General features: G+C 43.1%; 1 protein-coding gene across 1 annotated transcript in view; it reads right to left on the reverse strand.

Annotated features, from left to right (window-relative positions):
• Positions 1–14719, reverse strand: part of LOC126455873 (probable G-protein coupled receptor CG31760) — a 1325234-nt gene that overhangs the window by 166571 nt on the left and 1143944 nt on the right. Inside the window, exon 9 of the mRNA XM_050091633.1 lies at positions 1358–1490. Within this exon, the coding sequence (XP_049947590.1) occupies positions 1358–1490 (133 nt within the window). The remainder of the gene's footprint in view (positions 1–1357; positions 1491–14719) is intronic.

Here is a 14719-nt window from a genome sequence, read left to right on the forward strand (position 1 = left end):
TTAGTGAAGCTGTATTATCAGAATATCGCCACAAGAAGCGGATTCGAACGGGTAAAGGTCCGTTGACAAATGCAGCTGTGGCGAGAATGATTTCGAAGTTCGAAGCCACGGGTTGTTTAGACGATAGACCCCGTAGTGGCCGACCAAGCACAAGGCGTAATGCTGCTGAGACAGTTCAGGAAGAAATGGAGAGTGCAGAGGGTTCATCTATGCACGGGGAAGTCAGCGCTCGTGCAGTCGCACGTCGAACCGGCATTCCGTACACTACTGTTTGGTTGGCACTTTGGCGTACCCTCCGATGCTATCCGTACAAAATCCATCGGCATCATGAGCTGTTACCTGGCGATTTAGTGAAGCGGAGGGCATTTGCAGTGTGGGAGTTTCAAAAGACGGCGGAAGATGACGATTGGTTTAGTAACGTGTTGTGGACCGACGAAGCTCATTTCACGCTCCGAGGGTCTGTCAACGTCCACAACTGCAGAATTTGGCCTACCGAAAATCCTAGAGCTGTCGTGGAAACTCCATTGCACGACGAGAAAGTCACGGTATGGGTTGGATTTACCACATCTACCGTCATCGGGCCTTTTTTCTTCGAGGAAATGCGTGATTCTGGTTTTGTAACCGCTACCGTGACGGGTGAGAGGTACGCCGATATGTTACAGAATCGCATCATCCCCAGCCTGGCTGATAAACACCTGCTGGAACGTACGATGTTTATGCAGGATGGCGCTCCACCCCATATTGCTAGACGCGTGAAAGGTCTCTTGCGCGCGTCGTTTGGTGATGATCGTGTGCTCAGCCGCCACTTTCGTCATGCTTGGCCTCCCATGTCCCCAGACCTCAGTCCGTGCAATTATTGGCTTTGGGGTTATCTGAAGTGGCAAGCATATCGTAATCGACCGACATCTCTAGGGATGCTGAAAGACAACATCCGACGCCAATGCCTCACCATAACTCCGGACATGTTTTTCAGTGCTGCTCACAACATTATTCCTCGACTACAACTATTGTTGAGGAATGATGGTGGGCATATTGAGCAATTCCTGTAAAGAACATCATCTTTGCTTTGTCTTACTTTGTTACGCTAATTATTGCTATTCTGATCAGGTGAAGCGCCATCTGTCGGACATTTTTTGAACTTTTGTATTTTTTTTTGTTCTAATAAAACTCTATGTCATTCCAAGCATGTGTGTCAATTTGTACCTCTCTATCTACAATATTCCGTGATTTATTCAGTTTTCAAATTTATACCGACCTTGTGATCACCCGGTAGACTGGCACTACGATTACGTGACGGAAAGAGAAATCGTCACTGAAGCAGCAGGCTGGCAGTGAAGGCATAGCAGTGGCGTCTCACCTGAAGGGCCAGTTGTAGGGCGCCAGGCAGGGCGAAGGGTCGAGGCAGGTGGCGCAGCCGGGGGCGCAGCGGAAGCACCGGAACAGCTCCTCGTACAGCGAGCTCACGTTCTGCTCGCGCTCCTGCCACGCCGCTGCAACACCATTTGTCTGCGTTATGGACTGTTACACAGTATACCTACCATAAGTTGTATTTTCCACAGTTAAGTTAACTTGAACAATAACGAAACAGCTACAGTAAAATAACACTGTTACTGTTACTACAGGGTGGACATTAAATTTCTCCTTCAATTCTTATTAGAATATTTTTATAATATAAATAACGCGAATTCATACAGACGAATGGAAAAACTGGTTGAAGCAGACCTCGGGGAAGATCAGTTTGGATTCCGTAGAAATGTTGGAACTCGTGAGGCAATACTGACCCTACGACTTATCGTAGAAGAAAGATTAAGGAAAGGCAAACCTACGTTTCTAGCATTTGTAGACTTAGAGAAAGCTTTTGACAATGTTGACTGGAATATTCTCTTTCAAATTCTGAAGTCGGCAGGGGTAAAATACAGGGAGCGAAGGGCTATTTACAATTTGTTCAGAAATCAGATGGCAGTTATAAGAGTCGAGGGACATGAAAGGGAAGCAGTGGTTGGGAAGGGAGTGAGACAGGGTTGTAGCATCTCCCCGATGCTATTCAATCTGTACTTTGAGCAAGCACTAAAGGAAGCAAAAGAAAAATTCGGAATTGGTATTCAAATCCATTGAGAAGAAATAAAAACTTTGCGGTTCGCGGATGACATTGTAATTCTGTCAGAGACAGCAAAGGACTTGGAAGAGCAGTTGAACGGAATGCACAGTGTCTTGAAAGGAGGTTATAAAATGAACATCAACCAAAAGAAAACGAGGATAATGGAATGTTGTCGAATTAGGTCGGGTGATCCTGAGGGAATTAGATTAGGAAATGAGAGACTTAAAGTCGTAAATGAGTTCTGCTATTTGGGGAGCAAAATAACTGATGATGGTAGAAGTAGAGAGGATATGAAATGTGGACTGGCAATGGCAAGGAAAGCGTTTCTGAAGAAGAGAAATTTGTTAACACCGAGTATAGATTTAAGTGTCAGGAAGTCGTTTCTGAAAGTATTTGTATGGAGTGTAGCCATGTATGGAAGTGAAACGTGGACGATAAATAGTTTAGACAAGAAGACAATAGAAGCTTTCGAAATGTGGTGCTACAAAAGAATGCTGAAGATTAGATGGCTAGATCACATAACTAATGAGGTATTGACTAGAATTGGGAAGAAGAGGAGTTTGTGGCACAGCTTTGTAAGGTGTCAGGCAAATCCAACACCTTCCATGAAAACCCTGACATGATAAGCAAATTCAGTAGTATGTCACATAGCTCCGAATAAATCGTGAAATTAAATTAACCAAAGCAATACGAGTAACGAGTGAGCAAATGGAATACCACAGACTAACACAAGAATGCCTAATTGCATGTCATACCTTCCCACCGTGAGACAGACGCAGTTCCGAGGGGAGAAACGAGAACAGATGCCGAGAGCAGAACCGTGTTAAGCGAGAAGGCCCTACGATAAGGGACGGACACCCACGTCGTCAGCTAACCGCTACCACCACACCACCCGCAAGTTTTTAGCGTGAGACTTTTTCGCGTCTCTGTTACGTTAGGACCACCCCCCAGCCCACGTTAAAAGCTAGAGCGCTCCAGAAGAACAGTATAGATCTTACGATAACACAAAAAGGGCTACACCACCCGCAAGTTTTAGTGTGAGACTTTTTCGCATCTCTGTTACGTTAGGACCACCCCCCAGCCCATGTTAAAAGATAGAGCCCTCCAGAAGAACAGTATAGATCTTACGATAACGCTAAAAGGACCACACCAGCTACAAGTTTTAGCGTGAGACTTTTCGCTTCTCTGTTACGTTGCAAACTTTAAAAACATTGCCTCACCATGAAAAGTATAATGTTTCTCATTGGATGGACAGAATTTTAGTAGGCGGAGCTTAAGGTTAACATTGAGACCCTGATTGGTGAGATGAAAACACAGCCAGATAGTTTTTTTTTTTAAACCAACTTCGGTAAATTGTAGTAAGGAGAAGTTAGAAGAGAGTTGCTTCGGAGACAGCGAGGTGAGCGGAGCTGTGCTGCCCGCCGCCCCCTGACGAACACCGACAAGGTAATGAACGCACGCGATGCCGCATTTTTGAGCGCATAAGGCTTCACTCAGAACTGTGGAAGTCTCATCTGTTACATCCGCTTTTTGCGTAATACTAGTGTCGATCGTGAATTAAAGCTCATGGTGTTCACATTAGCCACTTGAAGTAAAAATCTGAATTGCGATGATTTTTCTGTTATATAATTATTTAGAAGCAACGTCAGCCACTGTAATTTACGACAAGTTAGATAAGTAATTAAAGATAATTGAGGGTCACTGTAGGCCATTTTGATAGTTTTCTCTTTTGTGAAACTTAAATTAAACCTAGATTATAGATGTGATGTGGCACAGGTCATCCTTCGATCCACTGCAGAAGTAGGAAACCCATTCAGGGAATATTCGTTCACATTTTTGTTGAACGCAGTTGGTTTTTACCATCCTGTATTAAAACATTTCCTTTTATCAATAGTGCAATTTATAAACAATGTTTTGTGAGTAGAATAAAATTTCCAATGGTAAACTTAACTGCTTTTTCGACGTTATTTTACTAGCTAACTAAAAATAGGAAAGCCTTGAACCTCTTCCACTAAATTTAGTTAGTATTAAGATTCTTTTACAGGGAGTGCAGTGGAGCTGACGCTGAATTCATTAAGTATTTGGTTATATCATCGCTAGTCTCACTGAACTCTTCTGAATTCTACATGTCATGTGTGGTTTGGCGTCTCCTTACCAGCAACGGGTTCCAGGTTCAAACTAGTCAATTCCCTAAAAAACACGCTCAGAGCGTCGTTGCGCGATAGTGGTTGGGAGACACGATATAGAACAAACAGACACCACGCAGAATGTTTAGAACTTGACTAGAAGAAGGGATCGGTTGGTAGGACATGTTCAGAGACATCGAGGCATCACCAATTTAGTACTGGAGGGCAGCGTGGAGGGTAACAGTTGTAGAGGGAGACCAAGAGATGAATACACTAAGCAGATTCAGAAGGATGTAGGCTGCAGTAAGTACCGGAAGATGAAGAAGCTTGCACAGTATAGAGTAGCATCGAGAGCTGCATCAAACCAGTCTCAGGACTGAAGACCACAACAACAAAAAATATTTGTAACAAAAAGCACATTACACATTTGAATGCATGATCTGGGCAGTCATCTGCGTCTCTGATTATGAAAGCATTCGCCAACTCGTCAGCCAAACCTCTCCACAGTCACTGTCGTCTCTTTGTCTCTTCAGCGGTGACTCAGTTCTGAACACGTGAAATAAGCTGGCCTCTGTTGCGTGTACAAGGTTCTTTGAAGCCTGCATTCTGGAGTCTGGTCCACAAGTGTGCTATAGGATTTAGGTCTGGACTGCTTCCAGGCCAGTCATTCCAAACAACAGAGAATGTTCTCTTCAGAAGCACTGTTGTTTGGGAGTGTTAGCTGATGCTCCGTCTTCCATAATAAGAGCGTTGTCTGGCTTTGGGAAAATACCATTGGGTGGAGTGCTTCAGCATAAGACGGGAACAAACCTTTCCTGACAATCATCGCCGGCCTGGGTGGCTGAGCGTTTCTAGGCGCTACAGTCTGGAACCGCGCGACCGCTACTGTCGCAGTTTCGGATCCTGCCTCGGGCATGGATGTGTGTGATGTCTTTAGGTTAGTTAGGTTTAAGTAGTTCTAAGTTCTAGGGGACTGATGAGCTTAGAAGTTAAGTCCCATAGTTCTCAGAGCCTTTTGAATCATTTTTTGACAATGATCAACACTGACGGTCTTTTTTGCATCAGCCGCGTGCAATCAGGTTTTCCTTAGTCACAGATGACAGCAGTAAAAATTATCTTGTTTTCGTTTGTGGACTGGGGGAGATTTTCTCTGGATCATGTATAGGATTAGGCATTTTGATTGTTTGACTCTGCATAAAGCTATACTGGAGAATTATTTCTAAACAAGATGCTCATTCTTTGCCTCTTTCCTTCAGGGTTGGCATCGCTGGAACCATCAGACATTCTTCTTTCGCAAAATGCCTGATGATCAACAATTTTTTTTCTGACAGCATGGGTTTTATTGGTTGGACATAAGTATGTTTCTGTATGCCCATCCTTCTGATTCAAGGTTTGAGGGACTTCGGCCGTTCACTTATGTAACTAAATGGAACACCCATAGCCGTTCTTTCGATGTTATTTATTATATGGCTACCAGTTTCGGCGATTTAGTACACTATCTTCAGGCCTTAACTGACGCTGAAGTGGTTAACTACAACTATCGGCTACCATATAGTTGATGGTAGGAGATACAACATCGTTGTTATAGTCTACGGAAACCAGTTCATAGATGTTGGCCACTGATGGAATCGTAAACTATTGGAGTTAACCCCTCAGCGTCAGTTAAGGTTTGAACGTGGTGTGTTGAATCTCCTAAACTGGTAGTCAAATGATAAATAATATCGAAAGGACGGCTGTGGATGTTCCATTTTACTACGTAAGTATGTTTTGTCTATCTTTTACAGTTGTCCTACCGATGGTCTGCTGTGTTTACTGTCAGTCAGCTGCTCCCCTACCAGCACCATGTCCTTCACCATATGCCGGCCGGAGTGGCCGTGCGGTTCTGGGTACTACAGTCTGGAGCCGAGCGACCGCTACGGTCGCAGGTTCGAATCCTGCCTCGGGCATGGATGTGTGTGATGTCCTTAGGTTAGTTAGGTTTAATTAGTCCTAAGTTCTAGGTGACTGATGACCTCAGAAGTTAAGTCGCATAGTGCTCAGAGCCATTTGAACCATTTTTCCTTCACCATATGCCTAATTTTATTTAATGTTTTGTGGGAATTTTGTTAGTCGCCTAACTCTGTTCCTGTTACTAACATTACAGTTTATGTACGTAGAGAGAGAAGATGTAATAAAACATTTTCATTTACTTACTAAAACATGACGACAACTAAGATTTTATGTTTACGTGCAATAATGTTCGTCTATTGTGATTTTACGGATGATGAATGCAATAATTGCTCAAATGGCAAAAGATATTTTTTGTGTCATATAGCAAAAATTCACACAAGTTTAAGATTTTCTTTTTACTTTACTTGTGCTATGAGTCCTATCTTCCTGCCGACTTTTATGATTCCAGGTCAACGGGAAGCACCATGCAGGTTTTTATGAGGGAATTTGCTGATATCAAAATATGTGGGATAAATGACCGAATCTTTTGGTTGCTTATGACTTAGTAGCTTAAAATTTGTACACCGCCAAACAACCATAACTTTAATATGTGACATAAATCTGAACTCCATACGCCAACCTGTCCCAGAGAAAAAGAAGTTTTCAAAGACGGTCAGACAGACATATGGGTAAACAATGAGAAAAAAAATTCCTGTTATACTATCGGATGTTGTCCTGAACTTGTACTGTGAAACCTAGCAATCCTGCCAAATTTCATGCTTCTAGGTCAACAGGAAGCATCCTACATGTTTTGATGAGTGAGTTTTTGAGTATAAATATAAGTGATATAAATGGTCGTACCTTTTCGTCTGAAGTGACTTAGAAGCTTAAAAGTTTTACACCTCCACGGGTCAACAGACGTAAATATAATAATACGTGACGTAAAATTGAACTAGATTCGTCGATATATTCCTGAGAGAAACGGTTATTAACAGACAGACAGATACACAGACAGACAGACGAAAAAAGGAGCGATCCTATAAGGGCTGCGTTTTCAGAGATTGAGGCACGGAGCACAAGAAAGAGACAAACTTCCCGTGAGCCCTGTATTAGTAATGTTAACGCCTATATTATTACAGAATGACAATTAATTAATTAATGACCACATCCACACTGTATGTTCTGTGGTAAAAGTTTTGAGCCATGTGCGCCTCCGATATGTATCGAAAGCGCGATTAGTAACAGCCTTCGCTCGTGGTCCGTCCCGTCGACATAACGCTGCACAGAATCAACTCGACCTCAGTTGCTGTTGATTGATAACTGGTGGATGACCATTCAACAGCAGCTCCTGGCAATTATATGACACATGGCCGCAGCGATAAATTGCCGGATCTGAGTAGCACTTAGAGCGAGAGTCTGGATTACTGATCTGCGAATTACATGCCTGAGAAATGTGACACTCGAATGTGGTGGAAGACGACCTTGGTACTGAGTGTGTTGTGTCACATTTACATACAGTACAGACGGGGTGGACTATTTGTGTCATATGGGCTTGTTTGGTGACCCTCTTTGCGTGTAAATTCTGCGTGAAGCTATTTGTAGTTACCTGTCGTGCCGGGTGGTTACCACATTGTGTGTTTTAAGTTTCCGTCAACCCCAGTGGTCTGGAACCGCGCGACCGCTACGGTCGCAGGTTCGAATCCTGCCTCGGGCATGGATGTGTGTGATGTCCTTGGGTTAGTTAGGTTTAAGTAGTTCTATGTTCTAGGGGCTGATGACCACAGAAGTTAAGTCCCATAGTGCTCAGAGCCATTTGAACCATTTTCAACCCCAGTGTTGTTAAGATGCGTTTGTCGGTAGTCATGTTGATAAACTTGCCTCTACTCCACGCTTATTTCTTTCTGTTGTCTTTAAGAGTGCCGCGACTGTGTTGGTCGTATGAGGCTTTACATTCTCGTGGAGCAGAATGACCGTACGGGTGAGATTGCCTGGTCGTTTTTATTTGATCGCTTGGCGAAGAGTGGCCAAGGTTTGCGAGTAAGGCTGCGTTCACACTGCCGGCCGGGCCGGGCCGGGCTGACGCGTACTGACTCGGCTCGTGCCTAGCTAGCCAGCTCAGGCCGACGAGTAGTGCATTCACACTGCGCGCCGCGCCGAGCTGGGACGGCGAAATGGGGGAAAATCCACTTCTCCGATTTTCGTGTTTTAAAAATTCTTAGCGGTATTTGAGACTTCGCCGCATCGTTTTATGAACTTATTTTTTCCTTAAAAGCGTTACTTACGTCGTGAAAAAAGAAAAAGTCTACTTTTAGTTTCGCGTGATTTCTTAGTTTCGTAACGCTTCCCAACCGATTTTGAAGAAAGTATGCGGCTAAAGAATCTGATTTTTGTACACGTGGTAGTGCAACACCTTAGCTTCGTATTGAAACATTTATCTTTCCATATTTCTTAACAGTCATTGTGAAATGATGCTATTTGTCAACGTTGTGCACTTGTTTACAAATCTTGTAGTGAAAAAGTTATGTAGCGGGTAGGTTACTGTTAGACCGTTTTAGACCATACATTGTTGGGAATGAAATGTAGCTAAGAGTACCAAAAAGTTTTTGAAATGATAATGATAGTGATATCTGTCTCTGGTCTCAAGCAATGCGAGCTATTCAGTGGCGTCAGTGCCGCGTCCGCAAGCCACGGAGTTCGCGCGGTTACAGCTTGTTTTAGTGTAGTCATATAATGCAGGGCAGAAAAACTAATTACTAGTGATCAGCGCAGACCTAGTGCCGGTCCCTCTTATTATTTTAATGGTCTCATTCTCTAGATAAATCCAAATGTATAAGAATTCTTCCCTCGGCTACTGCACAATCATCTGCTATGCTTTTATAATTGGCCACACGCTGCATCACAAAAGACAAACAATTATTTGTCATCAACATCCTACAATTAGTATGATGTACATTTCGTATTTCGAACTAAAAGATAACTGAAGCGCAATTCTGTAGTCTCGTTGTCTACTTTGACAGAAAAAATAATGAAGAGATAATATAACTACTGTAGATCGGCACAGATGTGCGTTTCATTGTTCTTCATTGGTTTTTTTCTTCCTTGGCGGGCTGCGCTGCACTGTCAAGGTAATCCCCACTCTTTGGCTAAATGGCTGTTAGCTGCCGGAGGCCAAATAAATAAATTTAAAAAGATCCCCACCCTTCGACAGTTGACAAGCAAGCCAGTAGAAAACGCAGCTGCAGTCAACAGCTGCAGTCAACGCAGCTCGCCTTTAGCTAGTCTGTGCTTTCGTGTAGAACAATGTCTTCACTCTTTTATTGGTATTGTTTTGACTCTGCAGTAACTCGTCGAGTTTTGAAGTACAGAAGAACTAGGAGGTTATGGATTCATCCCATACATAGCGACAGACATTTAGGAGAGTTTTTTCTTTATATGAAGAACTTAAAAACTATCCTGAAAAATTTTATTCAGATTACAGAATGAATCAATACATTTCAATATGTGCTGCAGAACACTCAAGACAAAATTTCTAAACAGAACACAAATTTTCGCAGAAGTATAACAGCAGAAGAAAAATTGTGTATAACGATAAAGTAAGATTCGTTAGTACACACTTTTTTGGTTTGCAGTAGAACTTTGTACAGCATTCACTACCTCCAATTAATTGTAGTCATGCTTTTGTATTTTAAATTTCACAAACGCTTACCTCTGAGGGAAAGAGAGTTTATGGGACTCCTGAGAATCATTAGGAAGTAATTAGCTTCGTCATTTAGGGTAATGTCTTGCTGTGCCTTCAACGAAGAATCGCAGAAATACTCCTTCAGAATTTTCCAACTTTTTTCTTTTTTCTTCTTGGCAGTGGTGATTGTTCATCATGTGGGGCCACTGATGACCTCACAGAATTCTTTTCATTACCTGGTAAGATAGACAGATTGATAGGCGAAGAGTTTTGAGATGGAAATGGAAATGAGCGTTTGGCGTCATTGGCCGGGAGGCCCCTCGCGGGGCAGGTCCGGCCGCCATATCGCAGGTCTTATTACATTCGGCGCCACATTGGGCGACCTGCACGCCGGATGGGGATGAAATGATGATGAACACAACACAACACCCAGTCGCTGAGCGGAGAAAATCTCCGACCCAGCCGGGAATCGAACCCGGGCCCAGAGGACGGCAATCCGTCACGCTGACCACTCAGCTACTGGGGCGGACAGTTTTGAGATAATGCCCCTTGACTCAGTGGTTCTATTTCCACTGATAAGGAACTGCCACAGCATGACTTTACAATGCATTATCATCTGGTAGGGACACATTCCCGTCCCTCAGTGACACTCATATGTCACCGTTTACAAGTAAACGCGAACTATTCAGTGGCGGTAATGCCACGATCGCTGGCAAGCTATTGTTGTAAATGCATGTAAATACGGTAGATTAAATAAATGAAATAAAGGTAATTTCGCATGTATCATTATAATAAACGTAATTTTTCCTCACTGATTGTGAAATGTAAGGTAACATCTTAAAATAAAAGACGTGTGCAGTCACACAGAAGGGAGACGTGTGATGCGTGTACTGCAGAAGCTGTAGTGCTGCTCCACAGGCTCGCGCCTGCGGTCGGCTCGCGCCGGCAATATTAAACACTCGGGATGTCGCCAGCTCGGCTCCGGGAGGCTCATGCCGCGTCGGCGCGGCCCGGCCGCCAGTGTGAACACCGCAATACAGAACCACGTGTTTGATATCGAAGCGGGCGGCGGCCCCGCCAGGCTCAGCTCGGCCCGGCCGGCAGTGTGAACGCAGCCTTAACGCTGGGCATTCACTGTTGTCGCGTGCTGCAGGAAGTGAATCGGAAGGGGCCCATCTCGCCCAAAGAAGAACGTCAGCACAACCTTTCCTGCAGTCGTGTGGACGGCGACGTCTAGGTGTACGTGCGGAACTGGTTAACATTGCAACCCCGGGAACTTTATGAGACAGCCGTTCACCACCTTGTGTCTCAATGGGACAAGTGTCTCAACAGCTAGGGTCAATACTTCTAAGATACAGGTCCTGGTTTCTGTAATTATGGCTCCGGATCGTTTCTCTTTGAACGCCCCTTATATTTGTATACACATAATGTAAAGCACCATTAGCACACGATTGAGTTTCACCACATATGCGGTGAGTGGTGGTTTAGATTATGTACATGTATACACGTAATTATGTACATGCATACACGTAATCTTAAGTACCACTCACCGCATATATGGAAGTGCTTCATATAGTCTTCGCTGCTGCATGAACACAAGCATTCAACACTGGAATGCAAGGGCACGGATTTTTCAACGGTACCACCAACCCAAGGAAATTTTATCATTTGGGAAAACAAAAAGTGAAAGCTAATGTAAAATGTATCTTAACGTGAACGAGCCATCTGATGATGAACCTGTCGGTTCGAAACTGGTACCGGCCGTATTCAAATAATGAATAACATTATAAAAAGTGGCTGTTTGTTGTTATCTTCTCTGTAGGAGCCCACCCATATTCACATTTCCTTTTATCCAGTTACGTGAATAAACAGAATATTTGATCATGGTCTGGACAAATCCCACGTGAGATTCGTGAACGCCCTTTACATTTCATAGATGTTACCGCATGGTGCGCAGTATGAAGACCAAGGATAACAGGCTCATAGATTTTTGAAACGGAAATAGTATTACTTTATATCTAGAGAATATTTAATTTCTGAGCTATAGAGTCGGAACTCCTAACATGGGAACATTTTCTTTCAGCAAGACGTTTCAACAAGCCATGAAAGTCTTTAGACAAGGAAATTATTGCAAAAGACATTTGCAATGTGATCAAGTATTTCGAGATTTGGTGACATTCATTGGCCTCCCAGATATTTGTTGTGGGGTTTAGTCCAAAGTATATGTCAATAAACCAACAACTAAGAGGATCTGAAAATAGCAATAAGAAATGAAATTCAGTTGATACCAATGGTAAAATTTGGAAAAGTTATGGAAAACGTCTTTGTTTATAATTGTTAGGAAGGCTTACGATTCAACAGACGGTACCCAAATTCTGCGATTTCAAAAAAAAAAAAAGATGTTTACTACTTTTGTGCATTTTCGCTTATCATTCTAATTACTACTTCAGTTTTTTAGCTGAAAGTTTAACACGAATACAATTACAATAAATATAAATGCGCTCGATAGTCGTTATCGGACACTACAACCTGTTCTCCACATGCTAAGTTTCAAGGGAGATAGTAGCAGACAAAGGAATCTCCGCCGATCTGCACCAAACATAGGGATGGTTCGGGTAAGAGTGACCGTGTGAGTGTGAGTGTGTGTGTGTGTGTGTGTGTGTGTGTGTGTGTGTGTATGTGTATGTGTGGACGGGGGGGGGGAGGGAGAAGGGGAACAGGCTGCGCTCTCTTCGCGAATTCCTGGCCCTACACACTTACTTACTGCTTTTGCATGGTTCGCGTGATATAATAACGGAAATCATTAATATGAATTACGTATTTGCCTTAGAAGTAGGTAGATATGTAGGCGAGTATATTACTGGTGCAACAAGGGATTGGCGCTTGTTTTAAAACACTGATCTCTCACCCTCTCTCTCGCTCTCTTGTCGGGACCTCTGCACTAGAAAGTCACAAAAGACGGGAGCGCTGAACGCAGAATGATATTATTACAAAGAAACATAACAATGTCTAAATAATACTAAATGAGATTAAATACTTGAAAAGTTCAAATTCTGCGTCAGCGTTGTTACTTGCCATACCGAACCTACGACTTATCTTAAAGGATAGGTTAAGGAAAGGCAAATCTAAGTTTATAGCATTTGTAGACTCAGAAAAAGCTTTTAACAAAGTTGACTGGAACACTCTCTTTGAAATTCTGAAGGTAGTAGAGGTAAAATACAGGAGACGAAAGGTTATTTACAACTTGTACAGAAACCAGGCGGCAGTTATAAGAGTCGAGGGGCATGAAAGGGAAGCAGTGGTCCAGAGTGAGTGAGACAGAGCTGTAGCCTATCACCAAAGAAATATTTGGAGTAGAAGTTGAACTTCAGGGAAAAGAAATAAAAGCTTTAGGGGCTGCCGATGGCACTTTAATTCTGTCAGAGAAAGCAAAGGACTTGGGAGAGACTTGAACGGAATTGACAGTGTCTTGAAAGAAGGATATAAGATGAACATCAACAAAAACAAAACATAATGGAATGTAGTCGAATTAAATCAGGTGATGCTGAGGGAATTAGGTTAGGAAACGAGACACTTAAAGTAGTAGATGAGTTTTAGTGTCTGGGCAGCAAAATAACTGATGACGGCCGAAGCAGAGCGCATACAAAATGTAGACCGGTAATAGCATGAAAAGCATTTCTCAAAAATAGAAATTTGTTGACGTCGAATAAGTGTTAGGAATTCCGTTCTGAAGGTTTTTGTCGGGAGTGTAGCCATGTGTGGAAGTGAAACATGGACATTTAACAATGTAGACAAGAAGAGAGTAGAAGGTTTTGAAATGTGGTGCTTCAGAAGTATGCTGAAGATTAAAGGGGTAGATCACGTAACTAATAAGAAGGTACAGAACAGAATTGGGGAGAAGAGGAATTTGTGGCACAACCTGGCTAGAAGAAGGTATCGGTTGTTAGGACACATTCTTAGAGATGAAGGGATGACCAGTTTAGTATCGGAGGAAAGTCTGGGGGTTGAAAATCGTAATGGGAGACCAAGGAGTGAACACAGTAAGCAGGTTCAGAATGATTTAGGTTGCAGAAGTTATTCGAAGATGGAGATGCTTGTACAGGATAGAGCAGTGTGGAGAGCTACACCAAACAAGTCTTCGAACTGAAGACCACAACAACATCCTCCTCTTCCTCCTATACAACTTTCTTTCACGATTATCAAACAATGCATTAGTAAAGCAAAGCCCCTTATCCTGGACTTCATGGACCAATTGGACCCGACCGACAGCCGTGTCATCCATTGTCAGTTGCGTCATGGGATGTGATATGGAGGGGACGGGGTCAATACTGGGTTTCCTAGGTATTGGCGGCTTTCTTGACATCGGAATCGCTATTTCTCATTCAAGGAGCTCCTCAGTTATTTCCACGACTCTGATTCCTTCCCATACCAACCCTCCTGCCATGGAAAAATCCCCAGCAGTACCGGGAATGAAACCCGGGTCATCCGCATAGTAGCCAAACACGCTGACCAAGGAGCTACGTAAGCTGACCAACAAAATATTAGCAATTATTAAATTGTCATCTGTGAAAAACGCTACTGGGCAACTTCCGGTTCCGTTCCTCTCTCCTCTTTTATTCCTTTCCCCCAGCCGCGTTCTCTTACTACTTTCCATTTTGTTCCATTTCATACCATCGGATTCCAGTTCCCTACCGCAATTAAATTTTCGTCTCGCTTCACTATCTGCAACGTACTTCATTTGAACAAATTATCACTGACGGTGAAAGTGGCTGCAAGTGTAAGAGAAAAGAATTACTGAGGGGTGGTAGTTTGAGACTCCACCACACGACCGTTCGCATACGACTATCTAACAGAGTGAACGGTTACGAAATGTAGGTTCCGTAACGT

The sequence above is a fragment of the Schistocerca serialis genome, chromosome 2 (genome assembly GCF_023864345.2).
Source record: "Schistocerca serialis cubense isolate TAMUIC-IGC-003099 chromosome 2, iqSchSeri2.2, whole genome shotgun sequence".
Classification (NCBI taxonomy): Eukaryota; Metazoa; Arthropoda; class Insecta; order Orthoptera; family Acrididae; genus Schistocerca; species Schistocerca serialis.